The 15,452-nt window shown below is 38.4% G+C and overlaps 1 protein-coding gene across 1 annotated transcript in view; it reads right to left on the bottom strand.

Annotated features, from left to right (window-relative positions):
* prex2 (phosphatidylinositol-3,4,5-trisphosphate-dependent Rac exchange factor 2) overlaps window positions 1-15,452 on the bottom strand; it is a 171,372-nt gene that overhangs the window by 12,895 nt on the left and 143,025 nt on the right. Inside the window, exons 36-38 of the mRNA XM_006633898.3 lie at window positions 6,857-6,923; window positions 5,169-5,359; window positions 5-107 (exon numbers count right to left, since the gene is read on the bottom strand). Coding sequence (XP_006633961.2) covers window positions 5-107; window positions 5,169-5,359; window positions 6,857-6,923 — 361 coding nt within the window. The remainder of the gene's footprint in view (window positions 1-4; window positions 108-5,168; window positions 5,360-6,856; window positions 6,924-15,452) is intronic.

Here is a 15,452-nt window from a genome sequence, read left to right as displayed (position 1 = left end):
CTACCTGTTTCCTCATGACGTCGGTGGCTTGCATGATGCAGCGGGGAGGTAACCCGTGGCTCCTTGCCAGCAGGATGGCCTGCTCCAGCGTGACACTCAGGGTGCACCTGCCAGGAATGAAGCATGGACACTGGTCATGCAATGCATTTCCCATACACTATCTTACCAAGAACACAAACACGCTAACTGCAACCACTGTCTGTTTTGTATCAATCCATTCCATAACTAACCTGAAAGAAATAAAATATTTCTCAAGGTGTTTGCTGGTTTGCTCAGATGCATGTGGCTTCGGACATTTTTGTCATCCTGGCATCCCGGGATTCTGACGGTGCTCCGCAAGTCTCCAGGGTAGGAAAGCAACAACTCTCTGTACTGCTACTGTATGAATCTATCGGGACTTCTGTCAATTCTGATCAGAAAAAGTACTTGCAGCAGGATTTCAGATATCTAGAACATCCAACCATCCATTCTCTAACCATTTTATCCGATACAGGGTTGCAGAGGTACCAGAGCCTATCCTAGCAAGCCTTGGGTAAAAGGCAGGATATACACACAGACACAATCGTGTACACCAGAAACAATTTTCCCCAGAAGCCAGTTAATCTGAATTGTATGTTTCTGAATTGCGGGAGGAAACTGTTCCACTGTGACACGATTTCTAAAACATACGCCAGGAATTTCTTCTGCTTTAATTTTTTTCTCAGCCATTCAAGAGGCTAATCATTGACACAGGCTGCACATAGTTTCCATTAAAAAAAAAACATCTTGGTGTAGGATCCATTTAGAAGCAGTTACTTTTGTGTCTGCACCAAACAATTATTCCAAATAATTTAAAACATACGAGGAATGTACAGTAGCACAGAGACACTCACACGTCTCATTTGGAAATACACACAGATAAAGGAATCAGTGATATTAACAGAATTAATGAAATACAATAACAGTACACCAATATTCTACTGTTCCAGAAATTGAACAGAAAAGAGAAGTTAGCAGGAGTCTCTCGCCAGCCTAAAGCACAGCTTCAATCACTGTCATTAACTTCAGACAAAAACACTTTCTGCTTTGAGGTTTGAGGTATCAACAGTAATGCTTAACTCAAATATCAGAGCATCTTGGCCATAACCTTAAAAGTCTCTGGGTTTTATATTCAAAAATGCTTATTCACTTTAACCCTCATTTATTGCTTCTGCTAAGCTTCTAAATGTTTCGAATATAAGGCCCTTTAAAGATATTTTTTTTTGGCAAGTGTACAGATAAGGTTTTTCCACTGGTCAGAATTCACATGTGGCCCATTAAAGAGATTTGAATTGGACTGCAATATGCATTTGACCAACTACTATACAGTATGCTATATATAAATTATCAATTTAATCTTCAATCTTAAATTAAGTGCCTTTCTGAGGGCTTTAAAGATCCCTTTCTATTCCTACATCAGGGAAATTAAGCCAAAATCTTCTTAAATAGCAAGAATGCAACACTACCTTTGAAAATAAGTTTAATAATTGCACACAACAGCTTGCATTCTCTATGATATTTAGATGCATAGGTAATGAAATACTTAAAAATTATAAAATACTGTAAAATATTGAGATTATTCCAAATTTTCAGACTTAAACACTGTAATTTATGAGGTCATCCCAAACCAAGAACTCACTGAGGTACTCAATTTAATATTTATATTTTTTATTTTAAATTATTGAACAACTCATTTTTAGTACGGAAAACATTTTCAATTTATGTCTCTCACAAAAATAAATAACAGAACAGGGTTCCATTAAATGTCTCTACATTGTAAAAATATATATTTTCTAGCTTTAAATGGGCTTTAACTTGTATAACTGTTACAAAAAACACATACAGTATTATAATATACATTGGCTTCTAAAACTCAGTTATCTTTCTGCAGGTGTTCATCTGTTAAAATCTTCAAGACATATAGCCAATACTACTTAACTTTGAAAAGCTAAAGATTTTTATATGTCATAAAATACAGTAAATGGCATATATTGTAGGAACACCTACAGTATATTGCTTACTCTTTGTCTTGCTTTTTTAGCATTAGGTTCTGGCCCATTTGAGAACAGGAAAGTCAAGAGTATGCTTTGACATTTGTGTGATAACAAGCTACAGAGCTCCATCGATCAGACTTGTTATGTCTAATTAAATTGTCTTCATGCTTTCCACACTCTTATTGTATGTTTGTAGTCTTGCCTCACTTCTGGGTGGTTTAAGGCAGTCTAGTCTTGTCTTTCAAAGGGCCATTACCTTCTAGTGATACTGGATAATTATCTCCTACAATGTGCAAAATCAATCAGTCATAGAATGAATCTGCAATTAGTCCTTCAATAACCAACCACCTAATTGCTTTAATGTACTGCTTACTTAATGTAAGAAAAAACTCACAATACCACTTTTCAGGCATCCTGGTTCGCTACCCTTTTTAAACCACAAAATGGGCATTTTAGACATTTCCATTAAATCCCACAAAATGCAATACATACTGTATAGACCCATGACTTCACCATCCGCTCACCAAGAAAAAAAAAAGAAATTTAAATGCCGTTTTGAAAGCACTTTACACATTTTGATACATATTCTATTCAATTATCTGTCCATGTTCAGGAACTACTTTTTCCTCATGTATGGTTTGTGGGAATGTGGGACAATCCACCCAGCTGATGTTGTTGAAGCAGATATCCTGAAGAAACAGTTGGATGACTACCAACTGTTAGCCTGACAACCAACGACCAAACAGGCTATACAGGCCAGACCAAATCATGTCTTTTCATTTATAATCATTTGTATGTTCTTATGTACATCTTAGGGGATGGGACATGAGTTCTTTGCAATGTAAGCATAATGTATATGCTTACACTGGGCAATTTAAAGGCACCAATTCACCTGGACAGCATGCTGTTGGGGGTGTTTCCTGAGAAAACCAGGAACGCAAATTAAACAGAATCTCCTTGCAGGCAATAAATACTGTAAATTTACATAGTTTCATGGTCAGCTTCATTTTGCTTTTGAAGGTGTTACTTAATGTTTATCTGTGATCTGATTCAGCCTGTGCATTCCATATAAAGTGACTTGAAATTTCCAATTAAATTCTGTTTCACAGCTTTTTGCTACTGGAAATAAATGAACTGCACACCCCCTACAAAATCTGTAGTCTTTTCCATTACTACTATATAAACTGACAAACCATGCTCACATTTTTCAAGCCATAAAACTTACACCAGATTCTAAAGACATTTTGATCATCCTTGTATACTGTATACCACAAGGTAATATTTTTAGTTAATAAAAACAGTAGAAAAAAGTACAATTTAAAAACAATATTTACCCTCCACTAACAACCAATAACTTTCATAGGTTGGTCCCTTTCATTTCACTGAGGTACTGAATTTAATATTTACTCAGTTTAATACAGTAAAACAGTAAAGTGTGCTCCTCGTGCTGTCTTATGGTCAATTAATTGCTATAACAACTTGCCACTGGTAAACAACATTAAATCTCAAAGTCCATTTTGGATTTTTTATTAGGATACAGGCAGCCCAATACTCAAAAATTAATCAAAAGGCCACACAAAAAAAGAGACAACATTTCTGCAGGAACAAACTATAAAAGGAAAAAACAGGCACAATATTTAGCCCCTTACTTTTTCCTGAATGTGTTTTGGTGAAAAATACAGTAGGTCAGAGCATAACTTTAGTGAGTGCAACTTTGTTCAATAAAATGAGACAAAGTGGTATGAAACTATTCTTTTCATCACTCTGTATTTTCTGTAACCAATGTTTGTAGTGATGAATTAGGGGTTTAAAATAAAAATACAGTATTTAAAACTAATAAAATATGTAACTGTCCAAGAAAGCAGGACAGTTAATACGAGATTTGTTGTTAGAAAGTTGAACATATTGAAAACATTGCAGAAAGTAAAATAAGTAAATTGAGTCTAACATAGGCCCCTATAACACAACATCCACTCTCTATAGTCTACAGTCTTTGAGCTTCACCGCTTTTGGTTTTCTTTACTGTTCAAGTTGAACATAATCAGTATTATGGTCTGTGGCAGATTGGCTTAAAAAGGGGCAGCAATAATAGGTAAGCTACAGCTAGAGGCCACTGTGTAAATAGCTATAAACACTTGTCAATAGCCACACTGGGTGTGATTATTCTGTAATTGGTAAAGGGTTGACAACTTCACATTCTCACATGGGTGTAAAAGCTTTAATTAGTATGTACAGGGTGTGTACTTGGGTATGGCTTTAAGATATTGGAAGCTGTTCGTTTCTCTTTGGTGTTACCTGGAAGGGTTTACAATAAAGCCTCCTGGACTAAATTGTAATCACTGTAAGTTTTTTGTGTGTTCAGTCTCTTAAAGGTAAGGTCTGCATACTGTCATAATAGTTGCCAGCAAAAACATAACAGGACTAGCTGATGGAAGGTGGAAATAATCATATGAAACATATGCTATGTACAGCCAAAACGTTGTGTTTCCTTTCTTCTTCTCCTTCTCCTTTCTTCTCTTTTCAGCCTGGAATAAACCTATGACTTGTTTGCAGCCTACCCACCCGAACTACATATGCTATGTACTACATAGGACATTGCAGTTAGGACTTTTCTAGGGCATTGCAATCAGAATGAGTACACTCTAATCCCTTAACAAAGATCTGCTGGAGGAGTCTGGTGCCAGCAGGTATGGTAATTCCTTATATTAAAGTCACTGCAGTTACATAAAATGATAACGATAACCATTCAGAAACTCAAATAAATGAAAGTAAAAGACAATTTTTCTAGGGATTCTTTCTTCCTTTGAGGGGAAAAACCGAACTTGCACCAAAGATCAGATGTGTGTTTTTAAAATATCATACTGTGAAAATGAAATTTGTACCCTGTAGACTTCAAAGCAGATACAAACATTTGAAGGGCTTCAGAAGCATGTCATTAATTCTTTATATATATATATCCATCCATCTTCTAAATGTTTTACCCAATTCAGGGTTGCATGGGAATGTGCAGCTTATCCTGGCCGACAACGGACGAGGTGAGATACTCCCGGGATGGAATGATACTGTAGTACATCACATTTACATGTATTATCTTCCATGCATCTTTGGAAAATATTGACACGTACGGAAAAGAAAGCAAAAAAGGCACACTGTTACCGGTGCACGCCGCTGTTGCACATCATGATATGACAGGCTCCCAGACGGTTACAGAGCTCCGAAGCCACTGACAGCAGACCCACCCCTGAGGCCCCACAGGCAGTGAACTGGCAAGCTGCTGTGCGCTTACAGCTGATGAAAGACTCCATCAATCGATACAGCTCATCCAGGGGATTGAGAGGCCGCATCAGCTGAGAGGAGACAGACAACGAGAGGAGAAGGATGAGAAATGAGCACAGGTTATTATTACATGAGCATTAAGTCGGCATTTCGCCATTCTAAACCATTAGGCTCTCTAGCTGTATTGTGAAGTACTTTAATGTCAGGTTTTTATTGTAGGCATGCAAGTCCGTTTGTGGATGTACGTGGGAATGTATTATAAACGTGGGAGGAAAACTTCCCGACAAACATAGTCACTTTTGACAGTGAATGTGGTAACATCCCCACAATCTGTAAATCAGGTGGCATCATTTAAAATCTAAAAATACGATTCGTTTTGGCCCTATTTCACCCCATGTGGACCTGGAACTTGTTATTAAATAAGTTTATAAATGGTTAGTCTGCTTAAATTTAGTACTAGGGTGCAAGTGTATGTAATGAATATAGTGCATGTAAAGGAGGCCAATTTCAGCATAGCATACTGTAAGCTTTGAGCTCCAACAATTTCATGAGATTCACGGTGCTCATAGACAAATAATTAGAAGTTATTCACATTGGGGTCAGCAAAGAATTTACTTTGTCCAATGTATCTACTGGTACACATTGGTTTTTCAAGGACTAGTCTCATATGTTTTTCTTGGAGGCCTGAGATCCAGAGTTCATATTTTCTGGTCTGTCTACTTGACCTGAGCTTGAGCTGTGAATACAGTAGTAATGCAACATACATAGCAGTTTGTGTTCTGCATCATTTGCTTGGGTGTCGGATTTGTAACACGTTTGCTCAATGGCCCTGTTGAGGGCTATTGAGGTGTTGGTTTGGCTTTCTTGAAACGTCCACACCTTGTGAGCTATATACGATCACGTACGACTTTGTATGCCAGAGCTATTATTCATGTCCTAACATAAGGTATGATCCCCTCAACCTGTCACGCCCTCTGCAGCCAGAGGGCGCTCCTTCTCTGTCCTGTCCCTAGTTTCCGGTCTGCTGTCCTTCCGGTCCCTCTCTTTCCCTTGGGCTATATATTTCCGGGTCTTGCACTCTGTCCTCGCTCAGCATTGACGTTCGGATGTCCTGAGACCCGCCTAGCACCAGGGCGCCCCACGTCCGCTCCCTAAGGGCATAGGTTTCTATACGGCATTCCTGAACTCTTTGCACTAATGAGCCCGGGCCTTTTTCCCGTCTCGCCGCTACGCATATGGGTCTTTTTCCGCTCTCCTGCTCCCCACGGTTAGTCCCTTTGGACGTCCGTGACACAACCTTGACTTTGGAGATGTTTAGGTTATTGTTGCAGGTGCTATGAAGTCTGTATGTATGACTGTATGTATATATAATGTACACATTGAGAGGCATTAAAAATTTAGCAAGTAATTGATGTTAATTCTCATTTTGCATTTTTATTGTTTTTCAGTACTTTAATATATACAATGCATATTCAGTATATTGTACGGGGTAAATTTCTTCAAAACACACATTAAACAGAACACTGGCGAAAAAACAATTTTTTACACAAATGTTAATGTCGATTTACCTTGTCAATTAAGGCCGCTTTCGGTGTTGAGCTTGGAGGCAAATTGGACTTGTCAAGATAGAAAGCCCTGTTCACAAGGAAAAGATCAAACAGTTACAATAAGAATCAATAGAATAATTTGCTGAATCTGCTCAGAGCACAAGAAATGGCAGGTCTGGAAAATCCCTTATAAATATTCCTTAGGTAATTTTCTAATGAAGGTGGATACTGTCACGATTATCGTCCCTCCTCCTTAAGGGTGCTCCAGCCCTTTCACTTCAGACTTAATTCTGTGCACCTGACCCCTTTTCCCAGCCTACCTTAAAAGCCAGGTGCTGACGTTCAGCCTGGCTCTGCATCTGGTTTCTGCACCGTGCGAGTCCGGGACCTGGAAGCGCCTGGTCCCGTTAAGGTTTTAACCTCTGTTCCTGTTCCTTGTCCGCCGGTTCCGACCCGTGTTTTTAATTCCTTGTTCGGATGGATCACCTGGCTATGGACTTTCTTGCGTTTTTGGATTCCCTCTATGGTTTACTTTTGGATTGTTTGCTTCGGCCACACCTCCCCCGTGCACCAGCGCACTTTGGACACGCCCCCCTGTTTTCATCCCCGTATTCCTGCATGGCTTTTTCCTAGTGTTTCCCCACTTCTTCGGATTGTGTCGTCCGCATAGGGTCCGGAAAGAACTGTTCGTTACAGATACAATCTCTGTAAAATGATCTCCTGAGTTTTTCAAGGATCTTTCTGAATATAGTCTAGCAGCCCATGCAATCTTATGAATCTTGCAAGCTAGTAAATTGTAAAAGGAATCTCTATAAATGAGCTTAGTGTATGTACACAAAAAGAGCATAAAAACAAGCACACTGACAGAAATTAGACATGAAAGTTAAAGCCAGGCATCTACAGTATTTGTTTTATGAGAAACTCAGACTTTATGTGTGCATGTATTTATGACTCAAAAGCTTCTATACTCATATAGAGGTTCCAAGTTTCAGACTAAGAAATTAGTCATTACTCATTACTTTTAAATTGACAGAGTGGAGTAGTAAAAAATGTATACCACCTCTTTTTATAAGTCTTGGCTTGGGCTATTATTCAAATTCATTTGAATGTTACATGTTTCTCCAAAATTTCAATCTAACATCATTTAGTCATTATACCCATTCAGACCAAGAAAGTATTTACTCCAGGACACCCTCTACTGGTCTTATTGAAAGACAGCCATTTAAATTATGGGTCATAAATCATTCTTTCTGCTGCCTTCCGACCCATCACATCCTGTAGATATTTATTTCTTGACTGTGATAGTTACTGGACCTCTGTTTATATGGGCTCTCTGAGTCTCTGGAATTAAATTCTATCCCTTTTAAAACAGGTCCTATTTTAAAAGCAGTCTTTAAAAGCTCTCTAAAAGAGCAAATAATATAATCCCCCTTTCTAACAAGTTTAGAAAAGCTTAACAGTAACTGGAAACATTCTAACATGCTGACATGACTGATCACTGACTAGTACTCGCTGTATAATGTGTACTGTAAGTCTTAAGGACAGAGCAAACAACCTAGCTGCTCTGGAGACAGCACTGCACAGGAGGCTCAATGCTCAGGGAGCCAACCTGCCCAGGACCTCCTGCTTTAAGAATCTGTCTATCCTTCTATTCAGCTGGAGGATGCCTGCACCGCCTTTTGACATGCTGTAAACTGGATCCAGGAGGTTACAGCTATGAATTTTTTAAAACCTTGAAACCTAAAAGAAATGTCTGGATTTATTCAGACGTTTTATGCAACGTGACAGCCTGTCATTCCCTGTTTCGACCAGCTCTGCTGGTTCTACGTATTGTATTTCTTCTGTTCCTCTCTTTCTTCATCAGAACAGATTAAATTAGAGGGGGCCACACAGTCCATCTAACTCGTTTGTTAGTAATTAATTGAAACAAGGGTCTTATCTAGCTGCATCAGTTTCAAACACATGACTGCGGAGCTTGTTCCACACGCCCAACAACCTGTGGGTAAATGCCTCCTGTTGTGAGTTATTAATGCACTTCCATGTCATCCTTTGCTCGATGTTTTACCATTTGTTTTCTGAAGCAGTCAATGGGGTTGACTGTCAGTGCCTTTGAGGATTCTGAATACTTGTGTCGGGTGCCCTCATAGTCTTCTGTATTCAAGACTAAAAAGGTTCAGTTATTTCAGCCTGTCTGTTTCTTTAGACAACATAAAAACAATTAAAAAGACCAGTAATGCTTTCACGCAGCATTGATGTACTTTCATGTCTCTCCATCATTCCAAATCTAAAAAGATCCAATCTGAAGAAGCCCTAGAATAAAAACAGTAGTTTGTCTGTCCTGTTAATGCCAGTTCTCTGAACCTCAGTATGTTTTTTTTCCTCCAGTGAAATGCTTGCTGGAATAAAAAATATATATTTTTTACTATAAGGGTATTAGATTTTCATACTCCCTTTGAGCTTTGAGCAATCCATACAATTTCCTGTCGCAGATTCATTATTTTTACTTTAACAGCTCCTGGTATCCAGGAGTGTTTCTAATTATTCAATCTGCATGTTATCCCCTCACCTCTCAATTTACTATAAAAGTAAAGGGCTCATGAGTTCAGGCAGAGCTAACAGCTAACATAATTGGTTCAAGAAAAACTATCCAGCACCTATGTCATCCTGCAAGAATTGGCAACTAAAGCTCAGCAGGTGTGAGCCTGGTCAGTACCTGGATGGGAGATCTCCTGGGAAAAACTAATGTTGCTGCTGGAAGAGGTGTTAGTGTGACCAGTAGGGGAGCTCACGATTTGTTATGTGATTCTAATGCCCCAGTATAATGATGGGGACACTATACTGTAAAAAGGCTCCGTCCTTCGGATGAGACATAAAACCAAGGTTCTGACTCTCCATGGTCATTAAAAATCCCAGGGTGCTTCTCAAAAAGAGTATGGGTTTTACCCCAGCATCCTGGCCAAATTTCCTCCTGGCCTTTAACAATACTGGCCTCCTAATATCCCCATTCTATAAATTGGCTTAATTACTCTGTTCTCCCCACTGAGAGCTGATGTGTGGTGAGTGTACTGGTACACTTTGGCTGCTGTTGCACCATCCAGGTAGGGCTGCACATTGGTGGTGGTGGAGGGGAGTCCCCTTTACCTGTAAAGTGCTTTCAGTAGACTGTCCAGGAAGGCACTATATAAATCTAAGGGATATTATTATCAATGAACACTCATGCGGTAATGGAGGACATAGTTTCCCATCCAGTTTTGCATGCAATTACTGATTTCTCATCATAACAGTGATAGTATATCACTTTAATAGCTTCTAACCACAAGCAGTGCGATTGGCGAACACATTTGGCCATGCCCCTTGAACCACGCCTACACCATCTACCTCAGTGTAATTTTATTTATTGCACATCTGCAGTCATTGTTTACATGTCTGCATTGTTTACATTCGAACTGTTTACTTGCTTACTTGTACATTGTCTACTGTTTGTTTGTATATTGTCTTTATGCACTGTCTGCACTTTCTGTTTTACACTTTTTTTTACAATTGAGAGACTTTCTGTAAGTAAGAATTCCATTGTACCAGTACATGTACCGGTTACATATGGCAATAAAGTTCAAGTACTGGAGATACTGTATGAGTCCTGTGGGAATGTGATGCAGGCCAAAGCATTTGGTTCCTCTACATACAGTATGGAGCAACAGCAGTGGTTCCAGTCTGGAAGAGCAAGAGTGAAGGGGTAGAGGCCTAGTTCTCCTGCGCCTATGCTCTCTTTCTTTCAGGGAACAGTGTATAGCCTTTTAGGTGACAGGTGAAAAATGTTTTCAAAATTTGTCTCGTCACACAAGCTTGAAAAAATAAGCTCACAAGGACACCTGCGCCACAGTGCTGTCCTGCTTTTCAGATCCACTCTTCTAATGGACAGTAGCACATGCAGATGTGCTGTTGCTCTTTTTATATCGTCATCAATAAAGAAACTTAGATTTGCAGTAATATTATTACCAGAAAAATAAGTAAATGTGTTCCTCAGTCCTGCTTTGCATGTTAAGGTAGACAGCTGTAAAGGTTGTCTGAGTCTGGAAGATTAGCTGCAGGGAATATTCATCGATGATTATTAGGTTATTCAAATAAGATTAATCCCTTGTAATAGGGGCAAGTCCAAATATTAAGTTAATGTTTTTCATTAGGCCAATATTCGATTTCCCTCATAATGAGCCATTCCTCTGCCAGGGGCTTCAGCTTACAATCTGCCTCTGTCCATCATTTGTCTAGCTCAGCTGGAGCATGTTCCATTAATCACTCAAGGTAAAAAAATTAATTCCTATCTAATTTTTTGTTATGAAAGTAAACGAAGGGAAGAACAGAATGTAACTAGACTACAGAAAAGAGTATGAGAAGTGCCTGGAGTTTTAGATTTCAAATTGAAAGGTTATACAGTAGGATTCAAGTCTGGGTGTGACACTGCTCTTTTTTAGGGCTGTGTAACTAGTATACCATAGAAATCAGTATTAGTTCCTAATTAAGTTCCACTCTTCCTAATTTATATCACGTAATCTGGATTCTGATATAATTAGTAAACTAGTCATGTTTATAGACTCTGTCAAAATAGGAGATGATGCTTAATGTAGACAAGTGCAGTGGAAGCAATAAAAAGATGAACAACATGTTAACATATATAATTATGAATGTAGAATTCACAATAACTGATGTTAAGTTAAAATTGTACAAGGCACTAGTAAGACCACATTTAAATGTATTGGACATCTTTTTGTCACCAATTTAAAATAAAACATACTGTATTGCAGCTGTGCAGTCCAGAGAAGAGCAGCCAAATACATTTCCTGTAATTAATAGAATGCCCCACATTGTGTACAATTGAACATTTTTAGTTTTGTATAGTGGTGACTATTCTGGAATCTGATCCAAGTATTTGACATCTTCATGGGCACTGGCAAAGTCAACCCTGTGGACTTTCTCAGAATTAACAGTGAAACACTGGCCAGAAGACACACTTAATGGAGAACCAGGAAGTACCAGGAGACATTGTTTTATGCAACGAGTTGTGAGTGTATTGAACAAGCTACAGTACATGTTGCTACATCTTATTATAAGAAACAGCTGGATGAGCCCCTCAGATTAATTAACTACTCACTTTCTTAGCAGGCTAGATGGGCAGAATAGATTCCTTCCATTTGTAACAACCTTGATTTGTTATGGTGAACCCTTGAAAAAGTGCTTTATTCACATTATTTCAGTATGCTGCCCGGTTCTATAAATGGATACAAATACAAGTCTGCCAAATTAATAATATTTAAAGTGCAGAAATGTGCACCTTTATAAAAGATGATGATTCCCACTACATGAGTCAATGTAAGTTAGAAGTGGCATTTCATTATTTCATTTAAGAACTGCTTTTGCTGATGTTTCACTGAATGAGAAGTGACAATCACTCATTTCAACATCAGACTGCAGAACAATTACCTGGAATGCCACTCCATATAGTCTGGAGAACGCGTCTTCAATACATACAGTATTTCTGACAGAAATGGCTGGTACCTGATATCCTTCTCTGATAATAATTACAATAACAATTCAAATCATTTGTGTAGTATTTTCATTCCAAAGGATCCCAAAGTGTTTTCCATATAGGAGGGGATTTACTTCCTATAATCTATATCATATAATCTTTTTCCTAGATACGGAGGTTATGTAGAATGTTAACAGTGTCTACTGTATAGGCGCACAATAGTGTACACACAAACTCTGAACAAAAACTAACCTCATTACTACTGAATGCCAGTATGGATAATTTATTACCATTCTATACATGGGTTTATGAAAATGATGATTAATGGGATATCTGTTAAACCTTCACGTATGCAATTTAATATAATTGAGGATTGACATACAGACAGTTGACATTTGGCTCAGTACAGTATGTTAATGAACATGCTCCTTGTTTTCTGCAAGAGAAATATGGACCACTTTCTTCCCACAGAAGATTGTAGGAAGAGCAGTAAGAATGGGAATTAAGAAGAATGCCTGAAAGCAAATCAAATTGTAATCATACATTCTTGACTTTTCAAAACCTCATCTCAGTGCTAGATGTTTAAAGATATGCATTCATTTTTATTTACCTTCTTCTCATATTTTGTGTATTTGACATTTCTGTGAACCTTTGGAAATTTAGGTTTCCTGAGAGAACAGTCACTGGATAGCATACTAATTCTTAAAGCACTCTCCATAATAACTACTGGGTTATTTTATTCCTTTATCAAGTTTTACAAGACACTCTAATGGAAATATTGGATGCCTGCCAGGGGATGTTCCACTCTCAACAGAACTTTCCAGGCCAAGTGAAATGAGGTATTTCAATCACTTTGTTTAATCTTCATATAAGAAGGGGCACTCCAAAGCTATTACTCTGATAGATCATTAACAGTATGTAATTCCCATGCCAGCAGGTTCAGCTATGTACTTTTCATATCAGCGGCACTTACAGCACTAATGCTGTTCAGAAAATGCTGAGAAAATGTTTCTGTTTGTCCAAATGCAAAATTTGAAGAAAATTGAAATGTATGAAAAATACAGAACTATAGCAGAATACTACAGAGACACAGCCCTATTTTGAGACAAATATTATACAGAAAAAATGTATTCTGTAAGTTAATGACAAATTCATTGCCTGTGGAAAAGTTTATGATAAGGTTTGTATGGCACCAGTAGTGTGGATCACATATGATATTCAAGTCAGCTACTCTCCAACTTACAGAAACCAATCAATACTTGGCTTTTCTGCTGCTGATGTCACCAAAAGCCTGCAAATGGGGAGTTTGAACAGGGTGTTTTAAATGGACCATAGGGATGTTCCCCCATTCAATCTTGGAAGCAAAAATCCTATTTACTCACACTGAAGGAGCTACTCAGCACTTCCTAAAGATGATATACTGTAGCAAAAGAGTAGACCAGTTTACCACACTGATATAGACTGAAATAGGACATTTTCAGTTGACTTTACCCAGTGTGAAGAACATTTGCATTGAAGGATGTAGGGGTTACTTTAATATTGATGTTGCAGTATTTATGGATAGAATACAAGTTTCAAAATGAAGATCATCATTAATATGGACAAACTAAGGAGAGATTAGCATTGTGGCCTTACAGTGCTGGGGCCCTGAGTTTAATTGCTGGGGTGGTATCTGCATGGAGTTTTTCTGTTCTCCTTGGGTTTCCTCCAAGTAATCTGGTTTCCTTTCACAGGCCAAAAAACATACTTCATAGGATGTCATCTATAAAATTGGCTCTGGTGTGAGAGTGCGTGTTCATATCAGTCTGCCCTGTGATGGACTGGCGTCCCGTTCAGGATGTACTGTATCCCATTTTGTGCCCTTTGCTTGCCAGGATGGGCTCTGGCCTTCCCTTCTCACTCTGTGACCCTGTGTTGGATAAAGCTGTACGAAAATGGATGGATGAAGTAACAAATTGCCAAACAAATTGGCATACTCCAAACATTGCCATTAAAGGCTCACCAAAACATTACATGACCACCACTGACTTCAGGTAGACTTTTCTTTATCTGTCCTGAATACACAATATCCAATATATCCAAGCCAATATCCAGGGGGGGCTGTCATCCAAGTCAACACACCAACTGAAGCTGTGCTACAATGTTCCAGCCCGTAACATTCCCACAGTGCATTTACACTTTCTTTCACTAAGCGAAGGCATGACTGCAGTGAGATTAAAGCCACCCGGCTTGTGTGCAACAATCATCCATAAGTGCAAATTCAGATGCACCCATTTCTTACTAAGCATGGGTAGCAACACTTCTGTCATTTCCTAAATGATAAATGAAATAAATGAAAAGTAAAAACAGGGAATGAGCGCTCCACAGTTTTCACCTGGCATATAAAAGCAGAATAGTATGCAAAGAGGTCAAGTGGTTAGCAAGGTACATAATCATTCTTATTCAGAAGTGAAAATACTGTACATATCACATTTCTAAGTTACATTTGTCTATACAGTATGTACATATGTGTGTGAGTGTGAATGTTTTTTATACATGAAGAATTAAATTACAAAGCTTTGCACGATGGGAAAGAGATTGACATCTGCTCCGCCACAAACCTGCAGACGAGAGAGCTACATCAGAGTAGACATGCCTCAGTGAAGCACCTGGCAGAGACGCGATATGGTTCTGTTTGACATGAAAATGGGAGCAGAAGAGTTGTGTCCAGCAGTTTGGAATTACATTCCTTAATGAGGTCTGCACATGTTAAAGGATCAAATATGAATGGGACTGAATATGTTTCTGAAACATAAGTCCTTAAAAGGCTATAGCTTGCAGATGGGGAAAGCACATTCCCAAAGGACTCCTAGGCTTTCAGTGTAAACTTTTCATATATGCCTGGACAGATGTTAACAAAGCTGTTACATTGTTAATGTGGAGCACTGCTTTGAGTTCTAAAAACAGGTGTCATTTGGTTATGGCCACTCTATGGGCTTTAGTGTCAAGTCAACATAAAACTTATTTTATTTAAAAATAGATAACATTAATCAAATGAATTTGTCTGTTGTGCTCTCTCATGAGCCTCACCTGCTAAAATAATTTTGACTGCAGCCA

This window comes from Lepisosteus oculatus, chromosome 6, assembly GCF_040954835.1.
Source record: "Lepisosteus oculatus isolate fLepOcu1 chromosome 6, fLepOcu1.hap2, whole genome shotgun sequence".
Lineage (NCBI taxonomy): Eukaryota > Metazoa > Chordata > Actinopteri > Semionotiformes > Lepisosteidae > Lepisosteus > Lepisosteus oculatus.
Note: the sequence above shows the minus strand (reverse complement) of the source record. Positions and strands in the feature narration are given on the sequence as shown.